The following is a 21610-nucleotide window of genomic DNA, read 5'->3' as shown; positions in this document are numbered from 1 at the left end:
AACAATTCATTTCCACATCTTTAAACAGTCAATTTATATTTAATTATGATTAAGTCGCCCCTTAGAATTTACTCAAAGAAGAGCCAACGAAGACAATTAAAGAAGACCACCGTAGCCGTTGCAATTACGCGACCTCCTCTTAAAAATAAAATACGGACAATAATTAAAAAAATTAAAAATTAAAAAAATAATATGAAATTACAGAAATACCCCTGTACCGACCGTAACGCCCATTTTAAGGCACAACTTACGTGCCCATTCTTACAGTCAATCCTTTCTCTATTTAACCACCCACTACCCCCTCCCATTATTTCCGCGTTTTCCCTCCTCTTCTTCAGATCTCTCTCTCCTTCGCGCGCTCCATTTTCAACTGTAAGATTCTTGATCTCTTCTCCTTTGTTTCCCAACTTTGTTCATTGCATTACTTCTTGTTTGATCTCTGCATTGCCTTCCTGTTTTCGCTTTAATTTTGCTCTTGATTTGTCTCCTTTCGCTGCTTCCGTTTGGATCCAGTTGTGTTTTTCTTCTGCCATTGTGAAACCTCGTGGAAGATAGAGAAATTTTGAGCTCCTGAGGAGTTTGTTGTGTTTTTTTATTTGAAACTAGTTCGTTTCGGGTTTACTCGCTTAGATCTGGCTTTGAAATTTTTTACCGCCATTTTTCTGGTGTGCAAATTGAGAATGAATTGTGAAGTCTTTGCTTATTTGCTTGCATTTTCTTTGGTCTGGCTGTTCCCTAATTATGATTATGTTCAATTTTCTTTTTGCTCGAATCTTCACTGACGACAGTACTATTAGCGTTTTGAATGTCGTGAAGTAGTGCATGCTGTTATTTCTGGATCCTAAATGGTGATCTTATACTGTTCTTGATGTTTTATTTGTTTAAATGGATTACCACGGCCAGGCAAGGTGGATCTGTAAAAATTTGTTCAAAGCTGATATTCATATTAATGTTTGGAAGATTTCGATCAGTGTTCTTTTTTCTCAGTGTTTGAGAATTTGGAGAATAAGTAGATTGAGGAGATATGGTTTTATGTCATTCACGTTTTAACAGTTTATACATTGAGCTTAATGTTCTTCCGACTTATCTTTTTAATTTCAGCATGAAAATTATATCATGTTTTCATCTTTCCTGTTCTCCACTCCTTGCTTGAGTGCTTAAAACTGGTTTTGAAATATTTTTATACGGCTTTTGTGTAGATAGTTTGTTCACTTTAAAATTGGTGTCATGGGGACTGTCGTTGATGCTGCTCCAATCAAGGTAAGATTTGACTATGTTTTTACTTCTTATATGGAGGAATCTCCATCAAGGGATTTTCCTGGACACAAGTGTTGTGGGGATGTTTGTCTTTGCTTCCGTCTATGAACTATTTGATCCTGAATTTTTATTACATCTTCTTCTGATTTACACAATTAAAATGCAATTACAGGAAACTAATGGAAGCTTAGCTGAGAAGAAGCCTACTGTTGTCTTTGTTTTGGGTGAGTATACTTTTCAACGATTACATGAATTATAGGTTCTCTTCTTTTCTAGTTTCCTTATGAGAAGATCCTACGTTTCTTTTATGCTAAATTTTGTTTTGGGTGCTAAGTGGTAGTTGGATTTTCTTATTACCAGGCGGGCCAGGTAGTGGTAAGGGTACTCAATGTTCAAATATCGTTGAACACTTTGGGTACACTCATCTCAGTGCTGGTGATCTTCTCCGGGCAGAGATCAAATCTGGTTCTGAGAATGGGTATGAAATATGTCCTTGTACATATGTTGTCAAAACTTGTACGCAATTCATGTAGTCTTTATTTATTTATTCACGCGTAGTTGCCATAGGCTGGAATTCCATGGATTCTAGGTGTCAAATTTCTTATACGAAATTCTGACTTTCCTGTGATTTCCTATTTGTGCTCAATGCTTTATGATGAAAAATTGAGTCGTACTGCTTAGAATCAATTGATTCTTGACCTTGCACTATTTAATTATATAAACTGAAAGATTTATGTAGGAAAGAACTTGTGGTTTTGGCTAAATCTAGCAATATCCAGGATTCGTGTGGTATTAACACTTGAAAATGAATAATCTTCTTCCAATTTTTGGTTCTTCTTGTTCTATATTTAGCTAATCAAGTTACTAAGAATTTATTTTACTTCAACATTTTAATTTCTTTAGCATAACATTTGCGGTCAAGAAATTGATAACTTTGGATTATATTTGGGTTATAAATTATAACCATATTAATTTCTCACTTATCAGCATTGTGTTTGGAAGGAGTTCAGCATTTGTCCGGAGGTTTTACATCTAAGTTATACAGTTCTTTTTCTTCCAGTATCGATTTTTTTCTAAATGTGAATACTCCCTTTTCATATACTATCTGCTAAATCTCCTCGTTTCTTTCCTTTTATAGCATTATCCAACCCAACTTCACCACTTACAAAATATATAGTATCTGCTGACTCTACCATTTTGTTTCTTTTATTTTATTAGCACAATGATTCAAAACATGATCAAAGAAGGGAAGATTGTTCCTTCTGAGGTCACCATAAAGCTTCTTCAACGAGCAATAGAGGAAAGTGGCAATGAAAATTTTCTTATTGATGGATTCCCTCGTAATGAGGAAAATCGTGCTGCGTTTGAAGTTGTTGTAAGCCATTTTTCTCTTTTTTCTGGGCATAGGCTTTTTTTCCCCTTCTCTCTCTTTCCTTTTTTTTTTTTAAAAAAAAAGTAGATCCATTATGTATTGATTGTTGAGGTTGTTGTACAATTCAAGGCAGTGCTTGATTCAACTGTATATTTCATTGGTGTTTTGCAGACAGGCATTGAACCATCCGTTGTCCTATTCTTTGATTGTCCCGAGGAAGTGATGGAGAAGCGCCTGTTGCGTAGGAACGAGGTTTGAAGTGATAAATTTCTCTTGTATTTATTTGTTCTTTGAAAATTTAATTTCACGTTATGAATTGTCTTTATGGATTTAATTCAGGGAAGAGTGGACGACAACATTGAAACAATTAGGAAGCGATTTAGGGTTTTCTTGGAGTCTAGCATTCCTGTGATTCAATACTATGAATCCAAAGGGAAAGTTCGGAAGGTGTTTGATTCTCTCTCCAGGCTTCTATACTTTTTGACATATTTTTATTTTATTTTATTTTCAAAATTTATTATTATTTTTATTCTAGATTTTGAATCATGTTCTACACTTTTTAGATTGATGCTGCAAGGCCTGTCGAGGAGGTGTTTGAATCCGTTAAAGCCGTTTTTACTCCAAAAACTGAAAAGGTCAAGTTTTCTTGATAATGCTATGATTTTAATTTTCTTTAACACATCTTGCAATTTTTTAATAGAAAAACTGGATCTCAGCCTTAATTATGCTGTCGAGAAAACTCATGAAGTTTGGTTTGTAGCCAAATTTAGGAACTTAGCTTTCAAAACCGTGATTGAGAACAAAACTCACGCTAAGGGTCTCTTTATTTGTGGGGAATTTGATTGTTCAATATTTTTACATGCCTGGTAGTTAGATGTCTGGAAATTATGATCTGTGGTTTGAAGTTTCGTGGCCCTGAATCTATACATATTAGACTGTGCCCTTTGTCCTAGTAGCTAGTGCACAGAAACCATGTATGCAATTCATTAGAGATTATTAGAAGTTATTGTCGTGATGTGGGTGTTAATTTCATGACCTTTAAATACAAATACATGGTTGGAAAGTATATTTTTTATTTCTAAACCATAAATCTAGCTATTGTGAAAGTGGTAAACGTTCATCCACACAAATAGTTTTTTGCTCTTTTGCTACATTGTTGTTAGGCATAATACATTCTGGCTTCCCATTCCTCATTACTGGTACTGATGTTGCTGTGGTTTGCCTTGTTGCAGGCTGACTGAAGCTGAACTGCCTAGTAATTTTGCAGTGATATCTTCTTTGAGGTAATATGCTGTAATCACATACTCTGCGGATCTTTTCTCTAAAATTTAAGTCTTCGAAGTCCATTCTTTTCTCTTGGCTTGTAGAATATATCTGTGATTGCAACTTGTAAAGCTACAAAAAAAGGCTTCATAAGTTGCATTTTCCCAACGTTAACATTTGGGAGTTATATTCAACGTGTTTTTCTAATTTTTTTCTTTATGGTATTTGTTCGTAGGTATTGATTTTGGTGGCTGCATCAGAGTTGGATATTTGGGTTCTATTCTGTACAAGGAGTTAACCATATTCTTATTATTGTTACAGTACTTTATTACTAAGATTTGTAATAGTAATTAGCAGGTTCAGAAAAAGGGTCTATGATATTCTTCTTATTGAGATTGTATCCATTGATTTAAATAATAAAGCAAGTCTTTGGTTCTACTATTCATCTTTTATTAGCAGTGTCTCTTCTCTTGCATCGCCCCACCCCCATCGCTATCTCTAATGTTAAATGCTACATAATGTTCGGCCACTTTTTGGCAGCTTCTTTACACATTTATAAAGAAAAAGGATTTGCCAGCAGCAGACCTTGACGGGGAGAAATTGATCATTGCAGCTAGACTGTAAGAGCTCCCAATTGTAAATATATAACTTTAATTTCTAAACCTTCATATAGTTTCTAAACTTTGAAATTAAAAAAATCTATCGGACACAAAACATGAACCAAATTTATAATTTAACCAAACATATATCTTTTGTTCTTATAATATTGTCAAAGTCATATATATAAGTTAAAAAGGCACTTTTGGTTCCTCAACTTTCTTAAATCAATTTTGTTCTTGAACTTTAGTTGATATTAAGTCTCCATACTTTTAATTTTGTAATAATTTAGTCTCTATCATGAAAAATCTCTTCAATAAGTGTCAACTTTTATGATGTAATGATTTAACCTTTGTGGTTAATAAAAAATTTGATTCCCAACTAGTTTATAGATCTTTATTTTAGAACGATATATCAGTCTACATGTGTTAGAAATTTCATTAAATCTTAATAATATTTTTCACAATAAGGATTAAATTATTATAAATAGTAAAGTATTTGACCAAATAATTGACCAAAAAGTGTTATTTAGAGGTTTCTCTCTCTCATGACAGCAGTTTGAGACGAAATTTATTATATTAGTATAGACTGTATGGTAGAGACTAGAGAGGAGACCAATTTACATGGAGAAGATGAATAACAAAGCCTAGACGAATAGAATACCATTCTTCTTAATAGTATCAATTACAATCCCAATTTTGCCTTGAATTCTTTCCATGTCTGGAGGATCATAAGACATTACAAACACATCAGCTTCTTTACATCTCTCAGCAATTAGGTTCCCAATAATCCTACAGGCATTCTCATCAGTGGGTGATAGTAATGAATACCTTAAATCCTTGCAATTAGTGCTTGCTGCCGAAACAACCTTGCTTGTTCCTCGATGCATCACTTTAGCATGGATGAATCTCCTTGAAAAGTAAACATCCAAAACAAATGGTCTCATGTACATATCCGTTCTTTGCTTCCACGATTTCCTGTTCCCTCTTTTTGCAGCTTCTCCTCGAGATCTTCGCGTCCAGGCTGATTGAATCAAAGACTTCTGCAAAATGAAAGTAAGTCGCAAGCTCCATAAACTATACTTTCTTCTTTCATTGAAGTTCTGAGTTGAAGACCTGCATAATGTTGAACAGTCGTATTTTGGGTTTACGTCTTATTATAGTCTTATACCAATTGGTTTTAAGTTTTAAGTATCTAAATTTTCATTTTCATGGAGAGGTGTCGATGATTTACCTTTTCAACATCTCTACAATTGGTACAATATTATTTACTTTAGTTTCATTCAAACGATCTTATATATATATTGGACATAATTGTCCTCATTTATATACTATAATTTTCTCATTTGTTAGCCAATGAAGAATTTTGATCACACTCCCAACTATCCTCCATTCAAACTGTCAAATTTTCTGGTCTAGACTGACCAACTCTTCTTTGAAGTACTTTGTCAATCAAATGTTCGATTATGATCCTCCATGACCATGTCATTGAAGTTGACTATTTCATTCTTCGGCAACTGATGATTATATTTATACAACTAAATTTGGGACATTCTATGATGTTATGGACCTTAGACCTCTCCAACATCAAAATATGTCAAATATGTAGAATTTTGATCGCACTCGAGCCATCATATTTTTTGTCTAGACTAACAGACTCTTTTTTGAAGTGCTTGACCCCATGTGACCATGTCATTGAACCTGAAAATTTTATTTTTCGGGAAACAAAGATTCTATTGATACAAGTAAGTTGACTATATTCCCATGTTAGATCATAGACCTCTCTAACATCTCTACAATAATATGATATTAGCCATTTTTTGGTATAAATTTTCATGATTTTGTTTTTAATTTCATTTCACCTTACAGACCTCGTGGAAAAGAAGATGATTGATTGCCTTCACTTGTATACCCACAATCTTCTCCTCGTGGGACTTTGGTGCCATAGCTTTCCCTATTAAATATTATTTGCCATAACCATCTGAGTCTGATCTAAACTTCTAAATGGGACTTTGACCTACAGAATGTGGTTTCAAACATTGATATGTGTGGAAATATCTACTTTTATGATCACATGACCGATCATGCTAGAGAATCCACAAAACTAAGTCATGATTTTACCCAGGTTAGAATGCAGATTAGTTATTTGCTCAACCCAATATTCCCCAACTATTCTCGTCACAACCCTATGGAAAAACCAGTTTCCTTTTCCACTAGACATTTCATCAAACACCATGGCTGCATAATCCACAATGATATCCCTCATAACAGTCAAGGGATTCGAATGATACCTTTGTATTCAACTTCATACTCTCGTCAAAACAAAGACAAAAGAACTATACAGATTTCCCAAAAAGGCACTACGATCGAACTAGCATCCGCGATTAATTTTGAAAAAAATCAGTTCTTCGAAATGGAGAAATTGTTTTTGTTTTTCCCTTTTTGTTCGTTTTCGTAGGAAGACAGAGAAATGCATGGCTGAAACTGCAGTAAGAGAAGAGAAGACGTACTCTATGGTGAGTTGAAAGAGAAGGCGCTTTAATGGCGACGAAGGAGATGGAGAGCTTGGAAAAAGAAGATGGCCATGAAAGAGAAGTGGGTTTCTGAATGAAACCTGAAAGTAGTGTGGCGGTGGGTCGAAAAGCAGAAGCTGAGGACGACGATTCGGGAATGGATGTGCTTAACATTTTCACCTCCTCTTCACCTTTCTCTCCTGGTGGTATGATTCTTGCTCCTCTAGCCTCCTGTACAATAAATAAATTTATGGACAAAAAAAAATAAATAAATAAACAAACAAACAACTTTGTTTGAGTTTGATTTTGTAATTTTTTTTTTTTTATCTATTTTTGAAAAACAAGTTTCTTTTTTTATCTTTTTTTATGATGAAAATGGTGTAAACATGAGAAATTTTGTTGTACAAATACTCTTATGTCCCTTATTAAATTCTCATTTTCAATTTCAACAACCAACTTAATTCACACAAAATTCTTATTAAATTAATTCACACAAAATTCTCCACCACAAAAAATTAATTCATTCATAATTAATTGACAAAAAATTATCCACCAAAATTGATTTGTTTACAATCCCACATAAAGTTCTCTTCACCAAATTATCTACAAAACAAAAAGTCTTTTGGCAACTTAAAAACTTGTATTTCACGAAGTTGTAATTTTATACACTCCGTAAGAAGATATGCATTTCATTTTGTATGTATTCACTAGTTCCATAATTTCCGAAAAATTGACAAAAATAAATTACCTTTTTGGAGTTTGATTTTGCATGTTAGAATTCATTTGTTTGTATTTATGCTTGCTTGGTTGATTGTTATTTTTTTATAATGCCATGCATTTGATAGTTATATAAAAAAAATGAAAAAATAGCATTTTTTAGATATCCGACCGAGCTTCACCGATAGAAAGAAAATGAGTTAAAATTACTCAGTCTCTTCACCGGGTCTTCATCGGGTAAGAAAGAAATTGATTGAAATCACCTAGTCTTCCCAGGTACGAGATAGGAATCGCCCTAGGACTAGTGCAGGGCCCGGTATAGCCTGGTCGAGTGCACATGGAAAATATGTATACTGTTTTTTGGCTTGGTGTTATACCTGACGGGACATTACTAATTATGTCCACCATCGTTATGGATTTTTGTGGATTTGGATGATTTTTGTATTATATTTTGCATTAGCCCGCCCGAGAATTGGCACCTAGTTGCATGGATCCGGTCGGGAATTAGTATACTTTGATGGTTTTTTGCATGAGCTCGCCCAGAAATTGGTGCTTACTTGCATGGACTCGGTCAGGAATTAGTATACTTTGATGATCTTTTTCATTAGCTCGGTTGGGAATTGGCGCCTAGTTGCATGGGTCCCGCCTAGAATTAGCATACTTTCATGATTTTTTGTGGGAACCCGACGGGGAATTGGCCCCTACTTGCATGGGCCCGATTGGGAATGTGTTACTTTTGATGATTTTTACATGAACCCCACCGGGAATTGGCGCTACTTGCATGACCCCGACCGGGAAATGTGTGTATTTTGATATATTCTTACCATTAATTACAAAAGCAATCTATGCCAACTATAAATTTTCATTCATCACTTCAACCATTAATTACAAAAAAGTTTATGAACTTCTAAAATAATGCTCTATTTGCCGAAATCTAAATGACATATTGTCTACGAATATATTGAAGGAAATCGAACACGAGGATTTCCATGAGCAGCGGAAGGATCTTTCCAAATTTCAATTGTATGTGAATTTTACAATTACAATCACAAACGGAAACATGCGGTTATGCATAAAATAGAAATTACAGCATGCTTTACTATAGATCAAGGGAAGAATCAACAAACCTTTGTAGACTCATCTTCAAGTTCCTTGGTCATGAATGCTCGATCACAGTAACACAGCAAGACACGAACGTTCGTCCAATACAATCGCTATACTGCACGAACACTGCACACTCGAACTAAGCAATCGCCAAGGTCACGAACACCTCGAACGGCCTCCACAGAACCTTGATGGTGTCAAGTTGAGTATGACACCACCAAGAAGGTTACCTTGGTATTCTCAGTGTGAGAATCCAGAGGATGTGCTCTGTGTGGACATGGTTTGAGGTAGAAAATCGGATGAATCATAATCGTGTAAACGATTGAGCAAGTGGGAGATGGAACAATCTATCGTATAGGTCGATGCCCAATCGTTTAGGAAAAGCTATGCGATCGTCTAGCAAAAGCTATGTGATCGTTTAGCTCATCGTCTAGTTGAGTGTCTATCGTGTAAGAACACTCCACGATCACTTAACTAACTCCAAGTTGTCGCTTAGTAAATCTAATTTACTTGACAATTTCTCCGTGAGAATTTTCCAAGAATGGAAATCTCAAAATCACAAATTCTTTTCTTTTTCTTTTTAAAATTAGGAAAACATTTTTTCTTTTATCTCACGGTCACCATGAAAACCACCAATAACCTCCCACTCAATTGGTTATTAGAGAAAAAGATATAATTATCTAATAATTAATATTTATAAATATAGATGATAACTAACTTACCATAATATATTTATAACCTATAGTTTTAATATTTCATCTCATGAAACATATAAACCATAACTCTTTTTCTATTCCTTGGCACTTAATGTAAATCTCATTCACATTAATCCTCCACTTGATGTATCTCATACACCAAACCGATCATAATATATAATCAAATTACCTCTAGTCAATTTGAACATTTCAAATCAATACTAAGAATTGATCCTCAACTTGAATCCATTGAGCTATCAAGGAGATCTTATAAATCTATAGCTTGAAGCTTCAACAGTACGTGAATAACTGACTAAACTCTTTAGTCACAAGATCCACCATCCGTTAACTGTCAAGCACTCCACTAAAGACCGACAGCTGAACTCTTCTTACCACAGATATATTATATGTTCATCTTAATCAAGCAACAGTGCGACAATTTTTCATAGACTGCTCGTAAGTATAGCTCGACCAATAACCGTTATGCCCCTATAGTTACATCTAACTCCTTGAGTACCACCGATTCCTCTAATTAATATATGATTGAGTCATCTCTTCTAAAGAGAAGTTGTGGTCACTATGTTCAAGTCCCGGAATCAGTCTTTAAGGGAGAAATCTATCTACTTGCTCCTGCTTAAGGGAATGAGTGAATTCCATCTTGTGTAAGTAAGTTTCCAGCTCACAGATCAAATAAGTCCCTAAAAAGGTAGGCATGTTAAGTTGGCAATCTGGCCACTCTGACCCATACTAATCAAAGGATCGCCCTCAAAAGCAGGAGTTCCCAAAACACTCAGGATTGAGGCCGTGTCACCTATGGTCATTTAGGTGAGATGTAAGACTCCAATATCAGCGGCGTTATATACAGAGTCTAGTCATCTCGTGGTCCGATCTTATACAAACTCCTTGTATAGGATACTCATGCTCGCATGTCTCCACATGAATGGTCAGGATCTACCATCTATAGTAGTTTACAACACTTGCAAACCTCTATAAAACGGGTTGTATCTATAGAGTCACCAGGATCAGGTATCCCACCTTAATCCTTATACTTCAAACCTATTTAGGTTATCACTTAAGGCAAGATCCACTTGTATATCTTATATACATGCTTAAGTTTACATAAGATAACCATGGAGCTTTGTTTATTGGATATGAGTAAATGCCAGAATGAAATAAAAATTATTTTATTCATAAAACAATGTGTATAATTACAAAAAAAATGAGACTGGGAGAATTAGGACACCAATCCCAACATATATGTCATTCTATCTTGTGTTAAGGTGTCCATTTTTTACCCATTTACATCATATTCGAAAAATTTACTTGTGAATATACCACAGTCACCACTTTCATGTTGTTGAGGCACGAAAGAATCTTGGCATAGAGTCCATTGATCCACTAGAAAATTATTAGGCTCCATTATCGCACCAACAAGGAATAAGCTGGGAAAATTTTCACACATTGATCTCATTTAACATTTCCAGTTTGCATTCGATTGTATCCAATCAATGAATCAAACATGATTAATTCTTTGACCTAGAAATCCGTACAAATAAGCACCTAGTGCATCCCAAAGAGGTTGAAAGAAATGTAAACAACATCGACGTTGCTCCAAGGTACATCGTGGTTAGTGTATTGACCATTGACATACTTCAATACATCGCTGTCTTACTCTAATCGATAACATGACGATCACATCTTAGGAAGTTCTAAAGCAATGAGAAAATCAGACAATGTTGAGTGCATGAACCTATGGAATAATGTATATAACGTACCATTACTACAATATCAACTATGGCAAGTTTTCAACGACACAAGTCCTGTTGGGTTTGCATTTTCCTTTTTATGAACATAAATAATGTGTCTATTACCTGCATGACAATGTTGAGTGTTTAATTAAATAGGGACACCTATACACACGAGAATCTTCATTAAAAGTTATATAACTTGTCATTCATCTATTCAGACGGTGTTAACAAACTATTAAATCATTTTTTGTTATCCATTTGAGCATATGCATTCCTTCGTATCAATGCAGCAGGGTTTACGTTATCCATCCACTTCTAAAATTTAATGTTCAGATTTTCAGGTATGTCAACGAGGGGATCGTGAAGGAAATCAGACATGAAGATTTCCATGAGCAGTGGAATGATCGTTCCAAATTCCATTCGATATTGAACATAACAAATACAGTATACAAATGGAAATTAACTGGTCATACAACAACTAGAAATTACAGCATGCTTTACAATGAGATCAAGGGATAGAATATACATTCCTTTGAATACTTATTCTTCAAACTCCATCAATCACGAACGCTCGATCAGTCTCCAAGACAGCGACACACGGACGCTCGAACATAATGCTGCAACACAGGACGATCAACAGCAAACACGAACCCAACGATCTAAAAGACCACAAATCTAACGAACGACCTCCAAAACCTAGAACTCAATCGAGTTAACTGAGGACACCACCACAATGGTTACCTAGGTATTCTTGGTGTGAGAATCTAGAAGTGTAGGTTCTGTCTGAACTTGGTTAGAGGACGAGACTGGAGGAATAACAATCTTGTGAATGATTGAGCAAGTGGGAGATTAGAAGTGTCTATCGTATAAACGAATGCTCAATCGTGTAGAAGAAGGCAACCTATCGTATAAACAATGCCCTGCGATCGTTTAGCTACGACTAGCTGAGTGAACTATCTATAGTGACACTCCACGATCTTTAGTTTCTCTATGAGCTATTATTTAGTGAAACCATTGTTAGAGTTAACAACATGCAGCGAAAGTATCAAGTATCCATAAGCATTCTAATTCACTAATTTTGGCAAAAACTAAAGCATGTTGTTCATAAAAATGGGTTTTCAGAACATACCTTTGAAGAACTCTTTAAGAAAATCGTTGTTCAGCTGTTGTCTTCACTTAATATCAACGTGAACCACCTCAAAGCCTTCCCTCCTATACTCTTGGAGCTTTAGGCAGAGTTGTGGAGCTTGAGAACAACTTGTAGATGTAGAGAAACAAGGGAAGCTCACAGCAGCAAGTTGAAGAAGACAACTTCTTCACCACGATTTTTCTCTCAAAATTCTGTATTTTTCTTCTTCTCCAATAACTCGAATCTTCTTTATATATCAAGATGAATGCAAAGAGATGGAGTGCATGGCTTGTAGCTCATGCTTGGAGAATCAAGGTAGAGAAGATCATGGTTTGTGTATGAGCATAAAGATGATGATAATGGAAAAAAACTTTTTCCACTTTGTGCCATGCAAAACGATTTTTCCATTTTCCTTTTTAAAACAAAAAATGACTTTTAAATCATTTTAATTTAAAAATGGATTTTCTAAAATTAGTTTAATATCAAATATTAAATTAGTTTTATGCACAATAATAGTCTTTATATATTTAAATCATATTTAAATATTTATTCTCTTGTTCCGTTTAATTTGAACGTTTCAAATTAATTTCTTAAGCTACCCTAAAGCATACCCATTTACGAACTAGTAGGGGGACCTCGCAGACCTACAGATCATGGGTTCCAATGATCCGAGATTAATCGGCTAAACTCATTAGACCGATTTAACCCTCATTCGTTAACTAATGAGTGATTCCATTAGAGCCCATAGCTCAACTCCCCTCACTGTAGATATATTATGTCCACTCGATATAACCATGATTAGTAAGTTAACCATTCACAGGTTGCTCGTAATAACAGCTAGGTCGAATCTCTGTTTTACCCCCGAAATTACCTCTTGTTCCTTAAGTTCCACTGATCCCCTAATGAATAATTGATTTGTGATCCAATCAACAAATCGAATCCCTCTCAGGCCAATGAGAGGGTGAGGCCTCTTGTTCAAGATCCAGAATCAACACTTGAAGGGAACAACCTCTCTACTAACCCTAATCGGTTAGAAGTGAATACCCTTTTGCATCCTATATTCCCAGCTATTCATCTGATCTTATCCCCAAAATGGTAAGCTTATTGAGTAGAGGCAATTGCTCTACTCTCACCGTTTGCAGATCAAAGGATAATTCCAAACAAACAGGAGTTCATAGTTAGCTCAGGATTAAGGTTAAGTTACCTAGGTCATTGCTTTGAAATTGTCAGTCTGAAACAATAAACAACGTTATAAAGTAAGAGTGACAAGTTTCGTGGTCCGATCTTGCACAAAACTCATTTGCTCAGGACGCCCCCATTTCTCATGTCTCAACATGCACGAATTAGGATCACTTCATATGTAGCACTTTACAACACTTTATAACAACTACAGAGTAGGCCGTATCCAATAGTATTACCAGAATAAAGTACCCAACCTTATTCATATACTATAGATCATTTTGAATATTTACTCGAACCTGATCCACTTGTATGTCTCCACATAAATTTCAAGTACTCATATAATAGTCAAGGGACTTAGGTTTATTGGATTTCCAAAAAAAAAAAAAACAATATATTCAACAAAAATTTTATTGAATTCTCAGAATAAGTTCTAATGTTTACAAACTAGGAGTTTTAGGACATAAAACCCAACAACCATTTCACTTGATCGCATTCCGTGTGTTCGTTTTTGAAAGTGGCAAACTCCTCTAAATTTAGGAAAACATTTTTTCTTTTATCTCACGGTTACCATAAAACTACAATAACCTCCCACTCAATTGGTTATTAAAGAAAAATAGATAATTATCCAATAATTAATATTATTATAAATATATATGATAACCAACTTATCATATTATATTTGTAACCTATAGTTTTAATATTTCATCTCATGAAACATATAAACTATAGTTCTTTTTCTATTTTATGGTACTTAATGTAAATCACATTTACATTAATCTTCCACTTGATGTATCTCATACACCACATCGATTATTGTTGGGGTTGATGCCCTAAAGTCTCGTGTTCTATAGTTTGTAAACAGTATATATGAACACCTGTGATTGTTAATATACGAAATTTACTTCACATCTTGTTGTTTTGCTCGGTTATTTGTTTTATTTGCTTTACCACAAACCAATAAACATAAAATCTCTGGTTATCTATATGTGACTCAAGCATGTATGTGGTGACATACAAGTGGATCATGTCTTGAGTGATAACCAAAATGGTCTGTAGTATATGGATATAGGAGGGAAACCTTATCCTGGTAATGCTACGAACGCGGCTCGCTTTGTGGAATGGTCACAAGTGTTGTGACTTGCCACAGATGATCTGGAATGGTCACAAGTGTTTTACGCTTCTGCATCATGAGATTTAAAGTTCTTTTCATGTTTCTTTTAAATTTTAGTTTTGATGTTTAAAACTTACATTTAAGAATTGTTTTTTAGACTTATTTATTGTCCTTTATAATTTATAGGTACCCTACTATTGTTTTAATAATTGAATTTAATGAAAGTCTTTTGAACTTACCTTATTTAACTAGCATTTATTTCGTCATAACAGAGTGTCGTTTTGAGTTCCATGCATGCATGTATCTAGTAACCACCTAACTTAAGTCCAAAGGGGTCGGGTCGTTACAGTTGGTATCAGAGCCCATGTTTTGGGTTCTGTAGACTGACTTACTATATAAGTCTAGATTGTCCCTGTGGCCCATGAATGGATTCCTCGTCATCGCCAGGTACGTCTTATCAATTACAAGTTTTATGATAGTTGTGCATTAAAATATTTGTTTAGCTTAAATACACCAGTTATGTTCTAATGCTAGGTTAGTGACTCGTTAGAAGTTATTATAAGAGGATTATCTGGTACGATAGTACAAAAGGAGAAAAATAAAATAGAGTAAATTATGAGGTCACTTGGCACTAGTTAATCTCATGGAAATTATGTTAGAAACGAACAAATATATACCTCAGTTCAGCAATGTTAAAGGTTGATGAAACTAAGTAGAGTTATGACAATTTAGGAATGAAGGTATTTAAATGTTTAAGCCAATGAATAAAATTGTCGAGACAAGAATTGATCAAGGACTAGTGTTATGTTTTGTTTTGGATAGTGCAATCGGTGGTAGTATAAATACACAGTCCAATGCTCAAGTATAAGGTTAAAAGTTGTTTTATGAATAAGGAGGAAAAGAAAAAGAGTCTATAGATTTATTAAAGGTTTTGAGATATTAAAAACCCAACATTTCGAGAAGAATTTTAGAAAGGATTCATAAGTCATAATCATTTAGGTAATACTACAACTTGATGAACTAGGTAAAGTATGTGTAATGATGTAAAGAATTCTTTTGGAATATCTAGCTAGGTAGATGTCATTAAAGGAAGCTAAAATAGTTGGACATGACCTTGGACTTAAAGGGGTTAAAGCAAGGTGTTATTTTCTTTAGGTTGAAGGATTATTTTAGTATACCTAAACTAAACCCAGAGCCTTACTGTGTTAAGGAGATCCAAGTTAGACAGATTTGAAGAAACAAAAGTCTTTTGGAGTTTAAACGTATGCAAATTTACAAAGAGGAATTCTACAAGATGGAAATTTTTAGTGAGAGATATAAGATTTATGGAGGAGTTAAGTAAAATATAATTTAGTAAAGAGATTATGTTCCACATGGAAAGTGGAAAAAAAAAAAAAAAAAGGGAGGTGTCTTGAATTTAGTGGTTTTATCAGAGATAAGTGTGAATGAGAGAAAAGTATCAAAGAAAGTTTACTCTTTTGGAAAGAGAAAGAAATTTAATGTGTTCGAAACTCCTAGTTAAGTATGGTTTTAAGGCTTGATAAGAGGGGTTACAAGGTATTTGTTTTAACACAAGAATCTGTTACTGAAATAGAAGGTTGAGAAGGGATAAGTTAAAATGAAGTTACTAGTAACAGTAGATGTTCGAGAACTATTGATATGGTACGTTGAGGCTTCATTAGTTAAGACATAAAAAATTGAGGGCATTAGTAAGATTTAAGGGATTTTGACTTTGTGTGCAAGTGTTGGAAAAATGAACTAGCAAGACCATCAATTTGATTGAGAAAAGAAAATAATCCAACTTGAGGTAGACATAAATGGTATATGCACAAAAGTAAGTAAGTTAGATCTTCCAATATAACCATTGGTATAAGGGATAGACTTAGTAATAAAGTTGAGTTGATAGTAAGAAGTTACTAAAAGTGGGTTTGGAGCATTACAAGGTGGTAGTATGTATTCTCTTGCATGGGCAATGAGTTAACTAGCTTTAGGGAGTACGAGTAATCCAAGCTAGGACTTATGAATCAAAAAGGTTTTATCGTTAAAAAAAATGACTTCAAGGATCAATTATGGTTACTACGAGGTTATGAAAATATGTTATCAATTGACTTATGCTTTAGCATCCAGGGACTTCAAAACCTCATTTTCGGGAGGGAATTCTGGACTCGTTCGCAGCGGGGTCTAAGTAATGATATGTGATTGTTTTAAGCCTAAAGAATAATATGATGATGGTTCAAGCAAGTTTTATAACTCATGACAGCATAGAGCCTCATGATGAGTTTCTCATAAATGTGAGACTTAATTAGATAGAGTTATTCTTAGACATGTAGACCCTAGGAAAGACATCACGGTTGGCACTTCTAGAGTAGAAGCAGTTTTCAATTGACTAGATTTGTTCTCATACGTATCTTCAGATGACGCATTATATAGTAGGCCAGTTCCTTCATTGCACATATGATGTTATCCCTGTGACATGGTAGGCTCAAATATATGTTTTTAGTATATAAGACTTTCTTAACTTCATGACCGTTTCACAGTTCTCAGCTCGGACGTGTAAAAGTGTTGCTGCTTTTCAACATCTTAAGTTTCATAGTTATTTATGGAAGGGGTTGTTACACCTCTTTTGGTACTAATTTTAGCTATGTCCAACGATGACCCTCATTTTGCATCTAGTTTCTTTTAAGAGTCTCCAGTTAACATTGGGTACTCGATTGGATTTTGGTATAATTTTTCACCCATAAACTGATGGTCAAATAGAACGTTTGAACCAGATATTGGAAGATGTGCGCTTATGCACTAGAGTTTTCAGGGAGTTGGGACTCTCACTTGCATTTAATGGAATTCGCATATAATAATAGCTATCAGACTGCCACTGGCACATTGTCATTTAAGGCCCTATATGGAAAGAGTTGCAAGTCTCCAGTATGTCGGGGTGAGTTAGTGAGAGGAAGTTGTTAGGTCCTAAGCTAGTGCAGACCACGAATGAGGCAATACAGAAGATCAGAGCTTATATGCAACTAGCTCAGAGTAGACAGAAAAGCTATGCCGATGTGAGACATAAGGATTTGGAATTTGAGATTGGTGATAAAGTGTTCTTAAGGGTGGCATGTATTATGAGGTTTGGTAGGAAAGGGAAGCTGAGTTCGAGGTTCATTGGGCCTTTCGAGGTCTTAGAGCGAATTGGCCCTATAGCTTATTGATTGGCATTATCTCCAGAACTGTCTTCAGATCATAATGTCTTCCACATTTCTATTTTGAGGAAGGTATGTGACAGATCCGTCCCATGTAGTTGATTTTGAGTCATTGTAGTTGAATGACAACTTGAGCTACAGGGAGAAGCCTGTAGAATTTCTTGCCAGAGAGGTAAAGATGTTACGCCGTAGGGAGATTGCGCTTGTGAAAGTCTTGTGGAAGAATCAACGGTGCAAGGAGGCTACTTAGGAGTGAGATAATGAGATGAGGGCTCAGTACCCAGAGCTTTTTCAGGAACGAACTTTCAAGGACGAAAGTCCTTTGAGGAGGGAAGAATGTATCACCCCCGGGAGTTTTTTTTCAAGAATGAAATTTCGAGGACGAAAGTGCTTTGAGGAGGGAAGAATGTAACACCCCGCACATTTATTTAGTAATAATGTAATTTCAGTAACTTTATTATTTGGAATTTTAGTAATTGGTATTAGTTGGAGGGCATTTTTGGAATTTTGGACTTTTAGTGTAAGTGCGGAAATTTAATTGTTGGCGTGAAATTATTCAAATTGAAAATTAATGGTAGGAATTCATTTTCTTTTGAAATGGAAAGGAATTTAATAGTATAAAATGGAAATGAATTAAATGTAATTATATTTATTTTCTTTTTTGTTTTATTATTATTATTTTTATTTTCTTTTTATAAAAAGTCAAACCCCACCTTCCTTTTCTTCCTCATGTTCGTGAGCCCGTCAGACGCCGCCCAAAGCTGTCGCGTCAGTTTCTTCTTCATGATCTCCGTCCACCACTGCTCAAGCGTCGTTCGCTTTTTCCGTCACTGGATCTATCGATTTGGGTAAGATTTCTGTCGTTTGGGTTATTTTTTGGTTGATTCTTGAATACTCATTTAGTTTTGGCATCAATTGGTTGATACCCATTGTGTTTCAACTTTGGATTCAAGTTTGTGAAGGTATTGAGGTGTTGTTCAGTAATGTTGGAGTTTGTTTTAACGAGTTTTGGTAAGTTCTATGTTTTGATTACCCTCTTGCGGATTAATTTTGGTTGTTGAGAAATTTTGGTAAAGTCATTTGGAAGTGATTTTTTGACGAAGCTACATATGGATAATTTATTTGAGACATTGGTAGTGAAGCATGTATTTGATTCAAACTTTAATCATGTAAGCCTAATTTCAAATTATGATTAGGGGGTTGATTCAAGAATTTTATTCAAGATGAAGAAAAGTTTGGTTTGCTAATTATTTAGGCTTAAAATTGGAGGTTTGGAAGGTGAATTCGAATTGGACCACACCTTAGCTAAGGTTATCTGGAAATATTTTGTAATATTTGGGTGTTTGGAATTTGGCCTTAACTATTAATTTTAAAGCTTGGTTTATGTTTAAGCTTGATTAAGGATTCAAGAATTTCACAAAGATTCAATTGCTCTTTGGTTCAACCTACTATCAAGGTAAGTAATCTTACTACTGGAGCTGCCCACGGGCCAGGCATTAGATATATGCTAGCATATTAAATGAAGGTTATGGCAGAATGACAACATGAAATATTGATAGTATAACATGATTAAAGTATGTTCTGTTACGAGATCCAAATTATTTATTTATGCACATAGACATTTGAATGCTAGTATGAGATGGTATGTGCTTCCATGGTTGTATTTGATCTGATGATGTGAGGTATACATGTATGTTGTAGAACCATGATGTTGAGGTATATGTGTATGTTGTAGAGCCATGATGGTGAGGTTTATATGTATGTCATAGATTCATACAGTGATGATTATGATATTGAGACTGTACAAATGTCCTTACTGATTAGTTAGATGCCCATTAGATTTTGTGTTTCCTTCGGGATTCACCAATTTGTGTTTCCTTCGGGATTCACCAGTTTGTGTTTCCTTTGGGATTCACCAGTTTGTGTTTCCTTCGGGATTCACCAGTTTGTGTTTCCTTCGGGATTCACCAGTTTTGTGTTTCCTTCGGGATTCACCAGTTTGTGTTTCCTTCGGGATTCACCAGTTTGTGTCTCCTTCGGGATTCACCAGTTTGTGTTTCCTTCAAGATTTACTAGTTTGTGTCTCCTTCGGGATTTACCAAAGGTAGTGTGCATACTTAACTACAGTAGGATAGGACTCAGTCTCCTTCTTGTTTCATGTGCATATGTGTCCCGTGAGGACTAGAGTAGTTTATATATTTCACCAGAGGCAGGTTTCTAGAGGACATAGATGCCTAGCCTGACCCCAGTAGTGGGGTTACTTACTGAGTATTTTATATTCATTCTTTCTCGTGTTGTTGTTTCAGGTAAGGGTAGAGATGCACTGGCGATGGACAAGCGGAGTTCGTGATCGTGCCACTAGGACTAGTTTTTACGCTTCCGCATCAAGAGATTTAAAGTTCTTTTCATGTTTCTCTTAACTTCTAGTTTTGATGTTTAAAACTTACATTTAAGAATTTTTTTTCAGACTTATTTATTGTCCTTTATGATTTATGGGTACCCTACTATTGTTTTAATATTTGAATTTAATGAAAGTATTTTGAACTTACTTTATTTAATTAGCATTTATTTCGCCATAACAGAATGTCATTTTGAGTTCCATGCATGCATGTATTTAGTAACGGCTTAACTTAAGTCCTAGGGGGTCAGGTCGTTACAGTCAATCCTGAGTGAGTTGGGAACTCCTGCCATTTAGGGCGGTTCTTTGATTTGTATAGGTGCGAGTGGCCAGTTCGCCGATTCAAACCCACCATTTTGGGGATTCATCTGATTTGGGACTGGGAACTCAACTACACAAAATGGAATTCACTTCTTCCCCAAAGCAGGGGTAAGTATATATATGGCTCCCTTAAGGGCTGATTCTGAGGCTTGAACAATGTGGCGCCACACACCTTCTCCTGGGTTGAAAGGTGTTCACACATAGTTGGACTATGTTGTATTGTTCATTAAAGGAATCAGTGGTACTTAAGGAGTGAGATGTAACTACAGGGCAAAACGGTAAATTGGTCCAGCTATACTTACGAGCATCTGTGAATAGTCATCGTAATCATGGTTGGTTATATCCGATGGACACAGAAATATATCTATGGTAAGAAGAGTTCAGCTGTTGGTCTTTAGTGGAATCACTGACAGTTAACGGATGATGGATCTCGTGTCTAAAGAGTTTAGTCAGCTATTCACGTACCGTTGGAGCTTCAAGCCACATGTCCATTAGGTCACCTGGGTAGCTTGGATAAAGTTAAGAACCAGTGTTTGGGTTAATTTGAAATGTTCAAATTGACAAGAGGAAGTTCAATTATATATGATATAATTAGATTGGTTAATTATATATGATATAATTGGCTAAATGTATGAGATACATTATTTTGGAGGAAATTAGATATAAATATGATTTATATCAAGTAAGGGAGAAAATACTATAGTAGATATGTGATATCAAATTATAGGATATAAATATAATATGATTATATTAATTGATTAATTATATGATAATTAATCATTTTTTCCACGTTCGGACATGGGTTAGTGGAAAGCGTTGTTTATGATAACCGATGGGTTACAATGAAAATGTTTTCATTTTTGCATAGTCGGTCGATCGCCCAAAAGAATTCGTGAAGCGTGCGTTGGTTATTCAAAATGATCGCTTGAGAGCCTATGCGATAACGTTCTCCATCTAAACGATTGTATACCCCGTGCCTAAACGATTGCACACTATCACCTAGACGATCGGAT

At 35.1% G+C, this 21610-nt stretch overlaps 2 protein-coding genes across 4 annotated transcripts; one reads left to right on the top strand and one right to left on the bottom strand.

Annotated features, from left to right (window-relative positions):
• Positions 1 to 272: 272 nt before the first annotated feature.
• Positions 273 to 4343, top strand: LOC120091468 (UMP-CMP kinase 3). Of its 3 annotated transcripts, none has more exons than XM_039049509.1 (10): positions 273 to 372; positions 1200 to 1260; positions 1430 to 1481; positions 1618 to 1735; positions 2476 to 2632; positions 2801 to 2881; positions 2969 to 3076; positions 3193 to 3264; positions 3862 to 3912; positions 4128 to 4343. In XM_039049509.1, the coding sequence occupies exons 2-9, from the start codon at positions 1228 to 1230 to the stop codon at positions 3868 to 3870; spliced, it is 630 nt and encodes a 209-aa protein (XP_038905437.1). In that variant the 5' UTR covers positions 273 to 372; positions 1200 to 1227; the 3' UTR covers positions 3871 to 3912; positions 4128 to 4343. The 3 variants fall into 3 exon arrangements, with proteins under 3 accessions (XP_038905437.1, XP_038905445.1, XP_038905453.1); XM_039049517.1 differs by having other exon boundaries at positions 285 to 372; positions 1204 to 1260; XM_039049525.1 differs by lacking the exons at positions 273 to 372; positions 1618 to 1735 and having other exon boundaries at positions 1233 to 1260.
• A 703-nt stretch (positions 4344 to 5046) lies between these two features.
• Positions 5047 to 7296, bottom strand: LOC120091482 (50S ribosomal protein L18-like). Its single transcript, XM_039049538.1, has 2 exons — positions 6999 to 7296; positions 5047 to 5531 (listed from the first exon to the last, which is right to left on the bottom strand). The coding sequence occupies exons 1-2, from the start codon at positions 7173 to 7175 to the stop codon at positions 5136 to 5138; spliced, it is 573 nt and encodes a 190-aa protein (XP_038905466.1). The 5' UTR covers positions 7176 to 7296; the 3' UTR covers positions 5047 to 5135.
• Between the last annotated feature and the right edge of the window lie 14314 nt (positions 7297 to 21610).

Source organism: Benincasa hispida, chromosome 1, assembly GCF_009727055.1.
Source record: "Benincasa hispida cultivar B227 chromosome 1, ASM972705v1, whole genome shotgun sequence".
NCBI lineage: Eukaryota > Viridiplantae > Streptophyta > Magnoliopsida > Cucurbitales > Cucurbitaceae > Benincasa > Benincasa hispida.
This window is presented reverse-complemented; position numbering and strand designations above follow the sequence as displayed.